The 17,363-nt window shown below is 35.4% G+C and overlaps 4 protein-coding genes across 4 annotated transcripts; 2 read left to right on the forward strand and 2 right to left on the reverse strand.

Annotated features, from left to right (window-relative positions):
- The first annotated feature begins 478 nt into the window (after window positions 1-478).
- LOC101893354 (pentatricopeptide repeat-containing protein 1, mitochondrial) lies at window positions 479-3,091 on the forward strand. The gene is made up of 5 exons (XM_005180820.4): window positions 479-984; window positions 1,047-1,602; window positions 1,658-2,404; window positions 2,467-2,641; window positions 2,703-3,091. Exons 1-5 carry the CDS (start codon window positions 612-614, stop codon window positions 3,051-3,053), a joined length of 2,202 nt encoding a protein of 733 aa, XP_005180877.2. The 5' UTR covers window positions 479-611; the 3' UTR covers window positions 3,054-3,091.
- LOC101892150 (EKC/KEOPS complex subunit TP53RK) lies at window positions 3,038-3,875 on the reverse strand. Its single transcript, XM_005180813.4, has one exon. It carries the CDS (start codon window positions 3,800-3,802, stop codon window positions 3,110-3,112), a length of 693 nt encoding a protein of 230 aa, XP_005180870.1. The 5' UTR covers window positions 3,803-3,875; the 3' UTR covers window positions 3,038-3,109.
- Window positions 3,876-6,548: 2,673 nt separating this feature from the next.
- On the forward strand, window positions 6,549-7,428 carry LOC101891805 (charged multivesicular body protein 2b-B). The gene has a single exon (XM_005180811.4). The coding sequence runs from the start codon at window positions 6,662-6,664 to the stop codon at window positions 7,301-7,303; it is 642 nt and encodes a 213-aa protein (XP_005180868.1). The 5' UTR covers window positions 6,549-6,661; the 3' UTR covers window positions 7,304-7,428.
- On the reverse strand, window positions 7,342-12,427 carry LOC101891977 (dehydrogenase/reductase SDR family member 4). The gene is made up of 4 exons (XM_005180812.4): window positions 12,104-12,427; window positions 11,637-12,039; window positions 7,697-7,831; window positions 7,342-7,639 (listed from the first exon to the last, which is right to left on the reverse strand). The coding sequence occupies exons 1-4, from the start codon at window positions 12,364-12,366 to the stop codon at window positions 7,469-7,471; spliced, it is 972 nt and encodes a 323-aa protein (XP_005180869.2). The 5' UTR covers window positions 12,367-12,427; the 3' UTR covers window positions 7,342-7,468.
- Window positions 12,428-17,363: the final 4,936 nt, after the last annotated feature.

Genomic DNA, 17,363 nt, shown 5'->3' on the forward strand with positions numbered 1-17,363 from the left:
GAATTGTCCAGCAACTTCTTTCTGAGAGAGTAAGGTAGTTTTATTCTCTTTTGCAAGGAAAATGCGAAAAGTAAACAGACGGTATTCCTGCAGAAGTTTGCAACTAATCAGCTGATTTGTCAAAACAAACCAATTTGTCCCCATAAGGAGAATTAAAACAAAGGAAGCAATACTAATTTTACAAGTTTTTTAAATAAAAATGTTGGAAATAGTCTTCTATTTTCTTATTACATATTAATATTTACTTTTTTCACATTCTTTTACGTTGTTCTCAAATTGAAACTAAACAAACAATAGAAAACATCTGATTGAATGTCGATGAATGAGAAGAAGAAGAGTTGCAACTGATTGCAAGAAGAAATTTGTCCAGCAACTCTCACTGAAAGAACTGTCAAAATTTCTCTCTCCAACCGCTCTCTTTTGCAGAACTTTCGGGTTAACAGACGACTTCCAGTAACAATTTGTAACAATTGTTACAAATTTTAGAGTAACCAGACACACCTAATGTGTTCCATTTAAGAAGCACAAGCCCACGAAATTCCGACTGGCCTACAAAGACCATTAGAAAAGTAAAGAAAATCTTTAATTAAAACTGAAAGCCAGGGTAAAATATGTTTTGCAGAATATTGGCGTGCACAAGTGCACGAAATTTATATAGATTTCCCAGAAGCCTTGTCGTGACGCAACAGCATGCGGTGACACAATTCTATCCCATTTCCTATGGCGCACGATTTTTGCACGTTAAAGTCTTCGATAAAGAATTGGAGGCGCAAAGAGAAGCTAATCGTGGGAAACGTATTGTTGACGAACCCTATAACGATACAGAATCGGCCCATGAAAAGAATAAAACAACAGAATTGAAACTAAAAAATAACCGGCAAAGTTCTGCGTCGCCAAGTCTGTCCACATTACATGAAAGTGAAAATACTGTTGACCCAGACGTCTTTGGTAACGCTCCAAAAACTCCCTTGCCGGAGTATGAAGGTATGTATGGGTGTAGTATTAACGTTAAATGTCACATTTTAAGAAATTTTATTATTGCTTAGATGACATAGCCGAAGAGGAGTATATAAGTCGTCCAACAAGGCGATCCAAAAAACTACGTACCAAGGAATATGCTGCCATGATAAAGGATCATTTAAAGAATCATCGAGTAAAGGAAGCCTTAGAAGTTCTGGAGATTCGCATGCTAAAAGAGGACCGAGTAAAGCCAGAAAACTATATTTATAATTTACTGATAAGTGGCTGTGCCAAGGCAGGTTACACCAGAAAGGCGTTTCAACTCTATACTAAAATGCGTCAACGTGGTTTAAAAGTGAAGGAGAGCACTTACACGTCCCTTTTCAATGCATGTGCTAATGCTCCGTCGCGCCTTGATGGTTTAACAACAGCAAAACGATTGCACGAGAAGCTTTTGGAAAAGGGATATGAACCAAATGTGAAAAACTATAACGCCATGTTAAAAGCATTTGGCCGTTGGGGTGATATTGAGATGGCCTACATGTTAGCTGATGAAATGGTGGACAAAAAACTTGAGATGAATGGCGAAACATACAATTTCCTATTACAAGCCTGTGCTAGTGACTCAAAAATGGGATTTCGGTAAGTCTTTTTTATTGATCTCTAATTTACCATAACTTATGTTTTATACTTTCAGGCATTGCCTTTTAACATGGCATAAAATGTTACGCCAAGGTATTAACCCAGATTATTATTCCTTTAATGCTGTATTGCGCTGTACTCGTGACTGTGGCATTGGTGAATTGGATTCCATGGAGGAAGCATTAAAGGGAATTTTGGAAGGAAGTCAACAGCGTATGCAAATATCATCTTCCAAGTCAGACACACCGGAATTAGAAAGCGGCGATTCTATTCCAAACGAGCTCAAATCGTCTTCAAACGATTTGGTTAATGAAAACAATTCCCCCAATGCTATACTAATTCAAACTCAAGCAACATCTTTGGAATTACCAAATTTATTAGCACCTCAACCACATCTGGGGAGTATGGTTTCATTGGCTGAAGTTCAAAAACCCCACGAAAGGTTTTTACTTTTGGGTGGCCTACAGGGTTTTCTCGAATTGATGAAATCCTATCACATAACACCGGACATTGAAACATTCACCACCATGCTAGAAGTAATACCGCCAACAAATACAGCCGAGAAACAACTTCTGACCTATATACGAAAAATTGGTCTCAAGGCAGATATTGACTTCTTTAACATATTGATTAAGAAAAGGGCTATGCGTTTTGATTATGAAGGTGGAAAAGAGGTCTTATCCATGATCCGAACAGCTGGTCTTTATCCTGATATTGTCACCTATGGTGTTTTGGCACTGGGTTGTACAACAGTTGAAAGCTCTAGGGAGTTATTGCAGAAAATGCAACAAAATAATATAAGGTGCGCATTAGATGGAATAACGTAGCTGTAGTTTTATTGATGTTTTTTTTTTAATTTTTCAGAATGAATATGCACATCTTAGGTGCTATGCTACGTCAAGGTTGTGCCAAAAAGGATTTTTCATATGTGTGTGATATTATGCAAATAAGTTTGGATGAGAATATCAAACCGAATGAAATATTTCTGAGGCATTTGCATAAATTCCATTTGGATTGTGCTCGGGCCATTGATGCTAGGGTGAGTACTTTTCCTTATCATCTAATTTGTAACCCTTTTCACTTCTTTACTTTTCTAACAGCATCCTTCAACCAAAACCGGTCTCTACAAAAAAGAACACAAGAAATTCTGTGATAAATATCGGCTATACCTTGAAGAGCATGGGTTATCCAATTTAAAAATTGATGATCAAATAAAGAAAATAAGAGAACGTCCCTACGAACACTACAAGGAGGATCCAGTCGATGGCATGGAACCTCTGAAAAACGAAAAATTAGCAAGCAAACAAAAGCTTCGAAAATATATAAAGAAAATAAAACTGCAGCACCTTAAAGGAGATGAAGATGGTACCCCTTCACTAGAGAATATGCAAGTCAAAACAATTGATAGTCCCAAAGTCACAAATGCAAATAATCCTTTTAGAGTAACATAGTTAATAAAGACGTTATTTATTGTAAACTGAAGAAAAAACTTGTTTATATGTAGACCTTAACCAATCATTGTTCTCTTACGTCCTCGGGCACGAACTTCTTCAAATTTGGCAACAACAGACTCTTCATCTTTTCCACATTCTTTTCTGTACGCCTTTAGTATATGCTCAAATAAGTAAGGTTGTTCACTGTGCGTACTTAGTAGAGCTCTTTCCAGAACATACAAATCAACACCTTTATCCTCGGTACCTTGGTTATAATGACTAAGGCCAAAATCTATGAATACAATGTCGTATGAATCAAATCCTTCCGAGTCTTCTTTGGGATTGATAAGAATATTGGAAGTGGTCAAATCGCCATGTATTATATTGTTGGCATGCATTTTTCCAATAATACTACCAATTGATGAGCACAGAGCTTCCAAGATAGCTTCAACATTATAACCTGTCTCCACGACTTTTTGTATATACAGTTTTGCTGTTATAGCCTTGTCGAAGTATTCCATGTAGAGCTTACGTTCCCCCAAATCCATATGAATTATTCTAGGGGCCAAAATTCCAGCACTTTGACATCTTGTTGCCGCCTTGCTTTCAGCTTTCATGCGCTGCCTGGTGATTTGTGTATCTAATTCATGATGGCGATATTTCTTGACAAACCGTTCTTTGATAAGGCATCGCTCTCCTTTGAATTCACCCAGGTAAAGGCGTCCTTCAGCGCCCTGCTTCAAAATTTCAGCCGGCATATTGATCATATTGATCCACTCCCAACCCCTCTGAAGTAAGTAATCCCGTCTGGAATAGTCTTGTGCAGTTTACGTTCAATTGAATGATTCACTGAAGAGAATAACTGAACTAGTTCAATCAAGGCCATGGGCCAAGGTAGATCTAACAGGTAACCGTATCGGCGAATTGCTACAACAAAGCAACTTTTGTGGTCCCCTCAAATGTCAAAATTGGCATCTAAGGCGAAAAATATATATTCGCCATGACATTTAAAGTTTGCCGAAAATTTGTTTCAACCAATCAGAAACGAGATGATTGTATACATTTTATGTTGTGTGTGGGTATTAAGCCAAGTAATAATACGACTCTCGGGGACCATTGCAAAAGTCCCAAGTTGATAGTTAGCCCTCGAAATGTTTATACAAGCCCACGACTGTACTATCTTCTACGTCTGGGCCGCCTGGAAATGTCCACGATAAATTACATATTAAGACCAGTGCTGGGCCTCAATTCTTGTATATACCTGAAAATGTGAATTGAAAACTTTTATAGAGGAAAGAAATGTCAAATGAAAAAAATATAAAGGAAATATTTTTCATTTCATATTTTCATAATCCAGCCCCTGGACATAATCTCAACACCTAGGATTTGAATAAAATTGCACCACATGGTATGGATTCACCCGCCAACATCTCCAGCGACATTGCCCAAAATGTATCGCATGTTAACAGTGTACATATGCAGCAGCAGTAACAACAATTCTCGAACTGTTCCATGCAAAATCAGGGCACCAACACTCCAATGCATATGGCCATACATACACCACATATTCAACAGCAGAATATGAATATCAGTCATCAAAATCTTAATAATAGCCAACAACATAATACCCAACAACAAAATCTTTTTCTTTTTCCTGGTAATCAGGAAAAATCAGAAAAAAATACTTTTAGTGAAGAAGACATAAATAAACTTTGTTTTTTGGTTGCATTCATTTAGTGCGAATTCAGCATTACAACAACTTATTTTGACATTTAATGGTGTCGTCAGCTGGGCTGATGCGACTTCCTTGTAGATTTACCTTGCCATGGGCTTTTATGACCAAATTTGAAAAAACAACTCAGAAGCTAGAGACTTGTTACTTTACTCTGTTCCAGAACCTTGAAGAATCGGCTTAACTCTAGTTTAGTAAAAACTCTTCAATTTTTTCGAAAAATTTCCAGTGGTAGGTATTTTTACCCTGATCCCGGAAAACTATTTTTTCTTGGGGGACGGACCCGAGACCCCAGATTTTTGACCCCAAAGTCCGGGTTCAAGACCCCGACTCGTCCCGGATCCAATTACCAGACATAGACAATATTGGTGTCGTTGGAAAGCTTATGAAAATATACCTATCCAAGAAGTGGTCACATGATGGAGTATAGTTAAATTATCCATTTTTTGGACCCGGATTTTTTATAAAACTCCAAAAAGTCAAAAAAAGGGTCCATTATGGGGGGTCAACAAAATTATAGCTTGTCACTTATAGGTGACACTCTTACCTTTCTAAAATGCTACAATTTGTAAAGGTATTAATCTTTTTCGGTTCCAGAGACCCGAAGTTCATTAAAATTATATATTTTTGAATTTTTTTCGTTATCATAAAGGAAAAAGGAAAAGTCGGTTATCGTATTAAAGCCTTTTATATTCTTGCAGTTCTTGAACAGATGAATAAATGGAAGTTCGTGTAAACGGGGTTAAATATTTTCTTGACGTTTAGTCATGTGTCGTAAATTAAAAAAATTAGTCAGCTGTTGTGGTTTTGTTTATCTTTCTTCATTTAACAAAGTGAATCATCAGCGAGCCTTTTCAAACACACATATATGTATGGTATTCTTCTACCATTGTCCATTGAATCAAAAGTTCTAACGCTCGCTAACTGAATTATAGCACAGGAAATTTTCCAGTTCTATTATACCTTGGCAACTCTTACCGCATGGCATAAAATTTCCCTTAATATGACAGCTAAAAATCCCAAAATAAAATATGCAGGTGAAATGAAGGATCTCTAAACAGCTGTTTATGTTTAGATGGGCCGATTTTTAAAACCCTTCAAGGAATTCCAGTTTTCGATCTGGTGAACTCTGTGAACTCCAGCTCATGTCTGGCTTTCGACCTGCTAAGCCCTGAAGGCCTTCTTTTTCGATCTGTTGCTCCCTAAAAAATTTAGTCAGCTGTTGTTGTTTTGTTTATCTTTCTTCATTTAACAAAGTGCCGATTTTTAAAACCCTGCAAGGAATTCCAGTTTTCGATCTGGTGAACTCTGTGAACTCCAGCTCATGTCTGGCTTTCGACCTGCTAAGCCCTGAAGGTCTTCATTTCGATCTGTTGCTCCCTAAAAAATTAAAAAATTTAGTCAGCTGTTGTTTTGTTTAGATAGGCCGATTTTTAAAACCCTGCAAGGAATTCCAGTTTTCGATCTGGTGAACTCTGTGAACTCCAGCTCATGTCTGGCTTTCGACCTGCTAAGCCCTGAAGGCCTTCTTTTTCGATCTGTTGTTCCCTAAAAAATTTAGTCAGCTGTTGTTGTTTTGTTTATCTTTCTTCATTTAACAAAGTGCCGATTTTTAAAACCCTGCAAGGAATTCCAGTTTTCGATCTGGTGAACTCTGTGAACTCCAGCTCATGTCTGGCTTTCGACCTGCTAAGCCCTGAAGGCCTTCTTTTTCGATCTGTTGCTCCCTAAAAAATTTAGTCGGCTGTTGTTGTTTTGTTTGTTTTGTTTATCTTTCTTCAAGTGAGTCATCAGCGAGAGAGGCCCAAGGTGGATCTACCTTGAGCGCTTTTCAAACACAGTAAAATAATAATTATTATAATTATATTATAATAATTAAAAACACAACGAAAACATGTCAGATTTATTTAATAATCTCTTTGGCAAAAAGCCTACTTTAAAGGAACAACAGAGGGAGAATGATCGAAACCTAAGAAAAGCGACAAGAGACATTGAGAGGGAACGCCGTAAATTGGAGGAGGAAGAAAAGAAATTGGAGCAGGAAATCAAAAAGAATGCAGCGCAGGGTAACAAGGATGCCTGCCGCATATTGGCAAAACAACTGGTGGAAATACGCAAGCAAAAGGCCCGAACATATGCTGCCAATAGTAAAATAACATCCATTGGCTATCAGAACAAAAATATGGGAACCAATGTGGCCTTGACCGAGGCGATGAGTACAACCGCTCAAACAATGTCCAATATGAATAAAATCATGAAACCTGAAGCCATTGCTGCCAATGTAAGAAACTTCCAACAGGCAAATATGAAGATGGAAATGACTGATGAGATGATAAACGATACCTTGGATGATATGCTTAATGAATCTGGCGACGAAGAAGAGTCCAATGCTATTGTAAATCAAGTGCTGGATGAAATAGGAATTGAAATTTCGGGTAAAATGTCCAATATTCCATCCACGGGATCTGCTGAATTGGAGGACCAAAGAACCGACAAAGATATAGCTGCACAACTGGCTAAACTAAGATCAACATAAAGACCCAGTAATTTTGGATTTTTTGTTATTTCTGCTAATTTGTATTTATATATGAATGTATTGTGTTTCCATTTTATTTAAGATATTATTTAAAATTATTCCAACAAATATATTATTAAACATTAGTTTCCATTTTATATACATAAATAATGCACCACTATGTTTTTACAAACGAGCTGCCATGCCGCCAGTGGCTAATATGGTTTCACCAGTAATGTAACTGGCATCATCAGACACCAAAAATGAAACAACTCCAGCCATTTCATCGGGCGTACCTAATCGATTCATGGGAATTCTCGACAATGCCTCAGCGTTTGCTGATTCATCCTCATAAAGCTAAAAAATAAATCGCATCATTATTTGGTCACATTTATGGCAAAATATTTTACTTACAGCTTTGGAGAATTTAGTCTTTATAATACCGGGAGCTAGGCAATTTACACGAATTCCTTCTGGGGCCAAATCTTTAGCAGCTGCTTTAGTCAAACCAATTAATGCTGTCTTGCTGACGGAATATGCACCCAAAAGCTAAAAGTCGAAATAATCGCAATAATTATCAAAGATTTTTCTCCGTAAAATTCAGAAGAGGGTTATCATATAATGAAAAGTAAAACAAAAATCATATCAGTTTAAAACATTCATTCATGCGAAGTTGAAATGTTTTATATTTTATTATATGATAACCCTCTTCTGAATTTTAGGGAGAAAAATCTAATAATTTAAAAAAAAAATATTGATATTGTGAAGATGTCAATAAGTTATAATGAAGGAATGGAAAGAGATTTTTTAATAGCTGGGTGTTAAAAATATTCGGTGGTTCAAGAGAGAACGATGAAATGCCCCTAAGTCCAAATTCGAACGTAAAAGTTAACGGGGAAGTAAAAAGTTTAAATATAATATAATATATAAAAAATGTTCAGATTTTTGTTATGTTCCAGAACCTGCAAGAATCTATAAGTTTTGCATTTTTTTTCGATTTTATAAAGGAGAAATCGGCTATCGTAGTCAAAACTTTTACATTTTTGCAGTTCTGGAATAGAGTATTTCTTATGATTAAACAAGTAAAAAACTAAGTTCGGCCCGGCCGAATAACCTCCACCATTTGGAACGAATTTGGCAATTTTCAAAACAATAAAATCTGTTAAAAATTCTGTTAAAATCTTAAAAATAATGAATGGAATGAAAAAATACCAAAAATAGGGTGGCTATACCACAACGTGGACCTGCACAGACAATTTTCTGTCATAGGCTGTAGTATCCCTTTCGAACTTCAAATACCGAATTTGAAGCAATTCCGGTGAAAAATGTCGCTAAAATCATCAAAACACCGAATATCGGGAGGTACCGTTATACGGGGGCTATACCAAAACGTGGACCTACAGGGACCATTTCAATACCAAAAGTTCTGCAGACATAATATACATTTGAGTAAAATTTAATCAACCTACTGCATTTCGTTCGGAAGCTAGAGTGATTTCCACAGACGGATAGACGGACGGGGTCTAAAATGTATATTTCGAGGCGTTACAAACGGAATGACAAACTTAATATACGCTCCATACTATGGTGGAGGGGATAAAAAAACAATTTGTCAAAAAATGTAATTGGCCCAAGGAAAGATATATAAAAAAACAAACAAGCCACACTGTTCTATTAATATACAAGGCACGGTCGACGAAGGGGTTTTTGTTGTAACAAACAAAACCAACTTACATGGTTATGCTAATTCGTTCAGGTTGAACGAAAGCATAACAAGTGGAGAAAGATGTAAATGTTTATAAGTGCGGTTGTAAGATTTAGAAGACTTTTCAAAAGTTTTGTTTTTAGTTTTATTTAATTCTTTGGTTCCTCTTCTATTGAGCTTACGATCTCGTCACTTGGGTAAAAAATGTTTTTTGTCATAGAAGTTATTTTTAAAATAACTTCTGGGGAGAATATCCCAGACAAGAAACAAGGGAACTGATGAGGATTGGTGGCTCTTTCCGAAACCTAGGTATTCCCTGCCTTAGCCCCTGGTAAACATTACAAACGTTGTTTTTATAAAAAATAAGAAAATTAATTATTAAATAAATATAATTTTTAATGAATACCTATAGGTAAAAAAATTATTTTTCTGTAGAAAATTAAAATAATAAAAACAAGTAAGCAAAGGCTACAGTCGAGCGGGGCCGACCGTTGAATACCCTACAACACTATAATAAACGATACAGTTTATATAGGCGAGATACTCGAAAGAATTCCACAAGATATTGTGACAAATAATAAAAGAAAACTATCAGGTTTCGTTCTCTAACTTTCGAATAATAGCAACTTAAATTAATTTGTTCATTTCCAATTTATTGGTAGATGTTGCACGTAAATGGTCTTCCTAGATCTGGAACCAATATTTCCCAAAGACCTATAATCACTCGGAAGTGGCAAAAGATTAAGATTTATTTATTTATAGGGCCATCCGAAACTGCTTGGCTTTTGCAATGTGCGGTAACCCCCATTCAAATGTGCGTGAGGATCGGGCGATAATTATGGCCTGCTGACAATTTTGCACTTTTTGGTCCATTTAAATATATGGCGATCATCTCCCAAAAGAGAAGGCCTCTATTCTGACCCTCATCTAATCCCCATGCAAAATTTCGTAAGGATCGGGCCATAAATGCGATCTGTATATGATATTCTGATATCCTAACTACTTAGTTTTGTTAGCTGTAGAAATATTACCAAATGTTTAATTCAAAATGAAAATATGCCAAAAATATGACAAAATTGAAAAAATATGAGAAAATTTTACAAAATCAATATTTTCATCTTTAGAGAGATATTTTTAAGCGATTTTTTTAGACGTTTTTTCTTTCCTGCCAAGAGGCCATTCCGAATTAATGAGAACTGTCGAAATCAGTTGAGCCGTTCTCGACATATAAGAGATTTTTCAAGCATATCTTCTTTGATAGACATATATATCGCACATATTTTGCTATATATCCGATTTGTTGGATGTTAACATCAATGTAAAGATCAGAAGTAACCTTGTCATGGCTTTGTGATTTCGCCGGTATTTAAAATATTCGCGGCTTAGTGAAAAATTTTGATTTTTTTCAACACAAAAGATATGGTCGATTTTACCCGCTAAATATTATCCGATGACCACCCAAATTGGTAGGCTTCTTCCCCGCCCTAAACTCTAGCTACATGCGAAATTCCGCGTCGATTGGTCTATAATTGCGACCTGTATAGCTACTGCAAAACCCGACATTTTTTCAGTGTTTGGTCCATTTCAACCCCTAAACATTTGGCGATCATCTCCAAAAGAAATAGGCTTCTATTCTGACCCTAGCCCGACCTCCATTCTAAATTTCGTGAAGATCGGGCCATAATTGCGACCTGTAGAGTGATTACAAATTAACATGGACAGACGGACAGACGGACGGACGGACATACATAGCTAGATCGACTCAGCTCGGCGAGCTAGGAAGATCCATATATACTTTCCTATGTGGGAAACCAATATTTCGTGGTGTTACATAATTTTTGGCCCAATCAAACTTATAATACCCCAACACATAGTGTTGTAGGGTATAAAAATTATTTTTCTGTAGAAAATAATTTTTTGGCAAACGCCTCTGTGTCCCTTTGACCACTAAATTTGCGATTTGGGACTTATGATTTTTCTTGTGAAAACCACAGAAATACCAATATACTTGTGCTAGCTGCAGCATAATGAAGAAAACTTTGAAGCAAAATTCCACCAATCCATCCAATCCATAATAAACTCTCTCGTTACCTGTAAGGCTAATATTTACGATTATAATTTCCCTTGATTGAAGGTATAAAAGGCGTGAAAACATTTGAAAACAAATGAAAATTTTTTGCCAGCTACACCTTCATATTTAAGGAAGAATTACAATATATATGGTCTGTTGCAGAACCTGCAAGAATCTACTAGTTTTACAATTTTCTACGATATCATGAAGGGATAATCGGTAATCGTAGTGAAAACATTTACATTCCTGCAGTTCTCAAACAGACCAATACATTTCACAATTAAGGAACACCAATCAAAAAAATTGTAATCGTATGATTGCTTGAGATTACCTTGGTAAATGTACCATGGTTTGGAATATAATTTTGAAAGAAAGTCATTTTAACTGAAAACAATTTTTTAAGTATAGTCTCTCGGTTACAGACTACGAATTATTGCAATTGGAATTCAATTGGTACAAAAATTGCACTGAGTATGTTAATAGTTCAAAAATCAACAATTCCTTCCTATCAAAAATGCTAAAATTAAAATTATCAACAGTCTCTTTTCAAGATAAGAAATGTTGATCTTTAAACTCACCGCAAAGGCATCGTATCCCGCAACAGATGAAACAAATACAATGCTGGAGTTCTTTTCCTTGCGCAAGAATGGCAATGCTTCTTTGGCCAAGAGGTAAGAAGACTTAACATTTACATCGAAAATTTTATCCCACACTTTTTCGTCGCATTCCAAAACACCGCCGACAGCTGGATTTGTGGCAGCATTAGATACCAAAATATTTATTTTACCGTATTTCTTTATGGTCTCTTCGAATAATTGTTTGCGATCTTGGGTTTCGGAGACATGGCACTTCAATCCCAAGACATTTAAATTTTCCTTGCGCAAAGTTTCTACAGCCTTATCAACATTTTGTTGTTTTCGACTACTAATTACTACATCGGCACCATCTTGGGCTAAACGTCTGGCAATTGCATATCCAATGCTAGAACAATTCAAAAACTAATATATTTTTTTGGTTTATATGGAATAGAACAATATGATCTTACCCATCGGTGGAAGCCGTTACAATGGCTACTTTTCCCTGTAAGAGTTTCATGTTTTCGCCTGTTGTACTGCTGGTAGAAAAATAACGTTTCTCTTTAGAGTTAAGACAAATGTTTGCAGTTATAGTAACTTGCTGATTAGCAGGGGATTTGTTGTAGATACCAAATGGTGTGAGAACTTTGAACCCTCTACTACGATCCAATGATGACGTTGTGCTTTTGATATGAACAATGATTTTAGGCATCTGTTTGATTGCTTTAAACATGTTTTTTTTTTTTTTAATTTATAGACTATCTCCACAAATTACAACTAATAAATGCAAATGTAAACCTATAGTGTTTAAATATTATTGTTCCCAGAGAGGGGACATTGGGGCTAACAGCTGATGCAGGGGACCGCCAAGCATTCATGAGTGTTTGATAGCTTGATAAAAATTAAGACTGCAATAGATGGGGTCGAGTTCAGAAAATAATTTTGCTAAAGTACTGTACGATTATATAGATTTCATACTTTACATCACTTGGCCTTCATTCAAGTTTGGATTCGATATTTCATTTATAAATGATTTCTAAATCCATTGCATATATACAAATTGATTGATTGTACATATGACTTCGGGAAGAAAACCAAAGAGATATTTTGGGAAATGTTTAACTTTTACTCTTACTTTCCGCACCTTCAAGACCGAACGATTGTACGATATCACCAAATTTGCTTACAGAGGGAGTTCCAAGGCCTTAAAAGAGAATCTAAAGGTCATACGAAGCAGGAATGAGTACCACTCATACTGGAGAATTCCCCGACGTTAATACTGTATGAATACAGTCCTTCTTCTATGAATATTTATTTATTTGAGGTATAGCCAATGGGATTAACAATTTAAACCGACTTGGTTTTCTGAATCCCTTTACAACGTAAACGTACTATAACAGTTCTTCATATTCCCAAACCTAGTCAATCTTTACTCAAGTATTTCTCATCGGTAAATAGGTCTGTCTAGTTACCCAGTTTGAATTTCTCAAGCCCAATTGTTTTGTTATCTTTTTGACAAATAAAGCTGCAAAATAGGAAATTCTTTTTTTTTGGGTAACTTTCTTATCTATTCTATTCTATTCTATATATATAAAAATCAATTGTTGTTCGTTGGTAATGGAATCAGTTGAAAACGGCTGCACCGATTTGCATAATTTTTTGTACAAACGTTCATTATACCCCGAGTTAGGTTTTTAAAGAAAAAAATATTGACCGCGCCCACTTTTACGCCCACTATCTTCATTTATCTAAAATCTTTATATTTGCCAGATAATGAAGATATCGGTTTGAAAATTATTACACGAGATACTGTTGACTTTCCCTTCAACCCTAGGGATTTATTTGGGGGCTGAGGAACTTCCCACGCATACTTCTAATCTATCTATATATATTAAATAAAGTTGTGTTATATACGCTTATAACCCAAGAGCCGCTGATCTGAGTTTAACGATTCACACAAATTCGGAATTGTCTCTTGGCAAAAAAGGATAAAATCAAAAAAAAAAAATCGCGTAAAATTGTGAATTTTGAAAATTTTCATTTTGACTTTTGAAGTGTACATTAGTAATATTTTATTTTGCATGATTTTTTTTTTCCTTTTTGACTTACTATTTTGGAATGTACATTTGTATTTTTTTTTAATTCTTGTAGTCTTTTTGGGTAGTATAAAGCGACGACAATTATGGAGTGGCGGACCTGAATAGATGATGTCAAAATAATTTAACGTGGTCAAACCAAAGATAAAAGATAATTACTTTTTCAAAACTGCTAAAAAATCCAAAAAAAGCCTGTTGCATTGCAAAATCTCTAAAATCGGGAAAAAATAGAGAACATTTTTTCAATGGAATCAAATTTCAAAATAATAGTAAGGACCAAACTTCGTAAGGACCTTTAAACATTCGCTGTAAAAAACCAGCGAACAAGTTGAAGATTGTTTTTTAATTTGTTTATTAGTTACTATGCTTATAACTCAAGAAAGTTTTGACGGATTTTCACAATTCATACAACTTCGGAATGGAATCTTAGCAAAAAAAAAAGTGTAAAATATGCCAATAAAAACAAAAAAGAAAAAAATTCTTTTGGCGTGAAATTTTTCCAATTTAAAAACTATACAGGAGTGTACATTTTTTATTGTTTTGAATTCTGAATAAATAATATCAAAAATGAAATAGTTCGCAATACGATGTTAAATGGCGATCTTTCATGTCTGAAATTGGCATTTAGCTTTCAACTCCAGGATCTACATCGTGCTTCAGCTCGAAGATGCGAACACATTTCAAAAAAAAAAAAAAAAAAAAAAAAAACCGGCAAAACGTAATGGGGCTCATTTCAAAACGGGGACCTACAAACTTCTTTCACATGATAATAATCCGTCCAATGAGACCTCAATATGCAAAATTCATTAGGACTGAAGTCAGTGAAATACCGAATATAAAGAGCGCAAAAAAGAAGAGGGAAAAGGATTTCTATTCTTTCAGAAATTCTTCCTAAACTTTCACGATACCTTAAATCACTTTTGCAGTTCATGATATGGGTCATAACCCCCGGATAAGGATACAAACCGATTTCAAGTATATAATACATTTTAAATATATTTTCATACTAATTTCGGCAAATGTTGGTAATTTGGGAAGAAACTATCCTTGCAAAAAATGATCACGTTTTGTATAACCATCATATGACATTTGTTTAATAGTCTTTGAATTATACTATGATAAAAGGTATGGACATTATGGGGCCTCCAACGCGCAATTTCAATGACAAATACTACTTATTACTTTAAAAACAGGTAAAAAAATAAGTTCGGCCGGGAAGAACTATTATTATCATCCACCTTGGGGTAAAATAAACATTTTTATATAAAAGTATCTGAATTCAAGCGTGTTTCACTTTAAACTTCATATAACAGAAAGACGGTTTGGATAATGCAGTTAACTTACCAAAAAACCATAAAGTGAATGAGGCCGTTATATGGGGCCCATACCAAAACGGGAACCTCTGTTGACAATTTTATACTTCAAGGATTGTTATCTATCAAACCTTCTAAGATACCAAATTTGAAACAATTATGTGCGTAAATGTGACTAGGATTATCAACATACCCAATATCGGTAGGTGTCGTTATATGTGTTAGACAAATCCGAGGAGAAATGTGGCAAAAATCATCAAAATACCGAATTTCGAGAGATACCGTTATATGGGGACTATACCAAAACGTGGACCGATAGATCATTTTCTATACCAACCATCCTATACACAATACAAATTGTTCTGCTAAATTTTGATGCTCTACGTCAAGTAATGTAAGCTGTATCGTAATTTAAACAAACAGACATACTGACGGACAAATCGACTTAGAAATTTGTGCTGATTATGAATATACATATGTATATTTTATGGGGTCTATGACGAATATTTATGGATGTTACAAATGGAATGAAAAAGTTTATATACCCTCCTTTCCAAGATGGAGGATATAATAAGCATTAAAGACTAAAATTACGGGCCGGCAACGCGGACCGGGCCAGCTAGTAATGTTATAAAAACGGTAGTGATCGGACCATTCCTTCTTGTACATCCACTACAAAGGGTCACATTTTTGAATAACCTAAACGTTTATAAAATCCGAAATAAGCATCAGGTTCTCTTTATATTTTACACATCCCATTATTTTCACTAACAAAAGATCTGTTGTGAAGATGGGATATATCGGTCCACTCCTTCTGTTACCTCCCCCTCAAAGGCTCAAAGAAATATATCGGTTGTGCAGATGATGTATATCTGTACCTCATTCACAAAGGGTGACAATTTTCAATACTTTTATCTGTTATAACTTGCGAAACAAGTCAGCGATTCTTTACAACTTGCTATATCTTAATATATCTCCCTATTTGCCAGAAACCTGAGTTGAATATGGAATTTATGATTTCGCATAAAATTGGATAAAAATGTTCGACTTTCTTGTAATTTTGCCCATACCAATATAGGTGTGTCCGGTTACCCTAAAATTTGTAACAATTGTTACAAATTGTTACTGGAAGTCGTCTGTTAACCCGAAAGTTCTGCAAAAGAGAGCGGTTGGAGAGAGAAATTTTGACAGTTCTTTCAGTGAGAGTTTGCAAAGATGTTGCTGGACAATTCCTGCAGGAAAAGTAACCAGACACACCTATTTTTATCTGTATTTGATGAAGTATGAAAATGGAACACTTCAGTCGACTATATCTGGTACATCACACACATTTTAACATTTTCTAACAAATATCACATATCTCATGTAAAGTGAAGGACGCAAAACCAGGCACGTGTCAATATTTATATTATATTTATTTAGATCCGATACGAAATGGACAGTATTTGCCCATTCCTTCGGAACCTATTCCATAAAGGGTCAATAGTTTGAATAATCATACCACAAGTCAAAATATATTTAAAAAATCGAATATTGGCTGAGGGTATACATCTGTCGGTAAAACCGACTGATACATTTTAACTGTTTTTATACCCTCCACCATAAATAGTTAAGTCATCATTCCGTTTGTAACTCATCGAAATAAAAATTTTAAACATAACAAAGTACATATATTCTTGATCCGCGTAAAATTCTAAGGCGATTCAGCCCTGTCTGTCCGTCCCTCTGTCCGTCTTTTGTAATCACGCTAGAGTCAAAACGAATAAAGATAGGAAGCTAAAATTTAGCACGGAAATGTATTTTGTCATCAGGCATGTCAAGTCCACGGTATCGTATAGCCCCCATATAACGGTACCCCTTGATATTCGGTATTTCGATGATTTTAGCCACATTTTTCAATGGAATTGTCTGATATTCTACACAAGGAGTTCTTTGTGAGTGCTTTACCCCCTGAAAGAGGATTGTCTATATCGGTCCACGATAACGTAATGAACCGCACCTTCCAATATTCAGTATTTTGATGATTTTAGCCACATTTTTTCAACGGAATTGTCTGAAAATTCACACAAGGAGTTCCTTCTGAGTAATTTACACCCTAGAAGAGAATTGTCCAAATAGGTAGACGTTTTAGTATAGTGCCCATGTAACGGTACCCCCAGATATTCAGTATTTTCATAATTTTTCCTAAAAGTATATAAAGTTTAAAACCGTTACTACAGCCAGCCTATGACACAAATTACTTATACAGGACCGCGTCTTCGTATAGCCCACATATAACAGTTTTCATTTGAGCGGTATTTTTCGACGGATTTTTTTTTAGA

Source organism: Musca domestica, unplaced genomic scaffold (assembly GCF_030504385.1).
Source record: "Musca domestica strain aabys unplaced genomic scaffold, Musca_domestica.polishedcontigs.V.1.1 29, whole genome shotgun sequence".
Lineage (NCBI taxonomy): Eukaryota > Metazoa > Arthropoda > Insecta > Diptera > Muscidae > Musca > Musca domestica.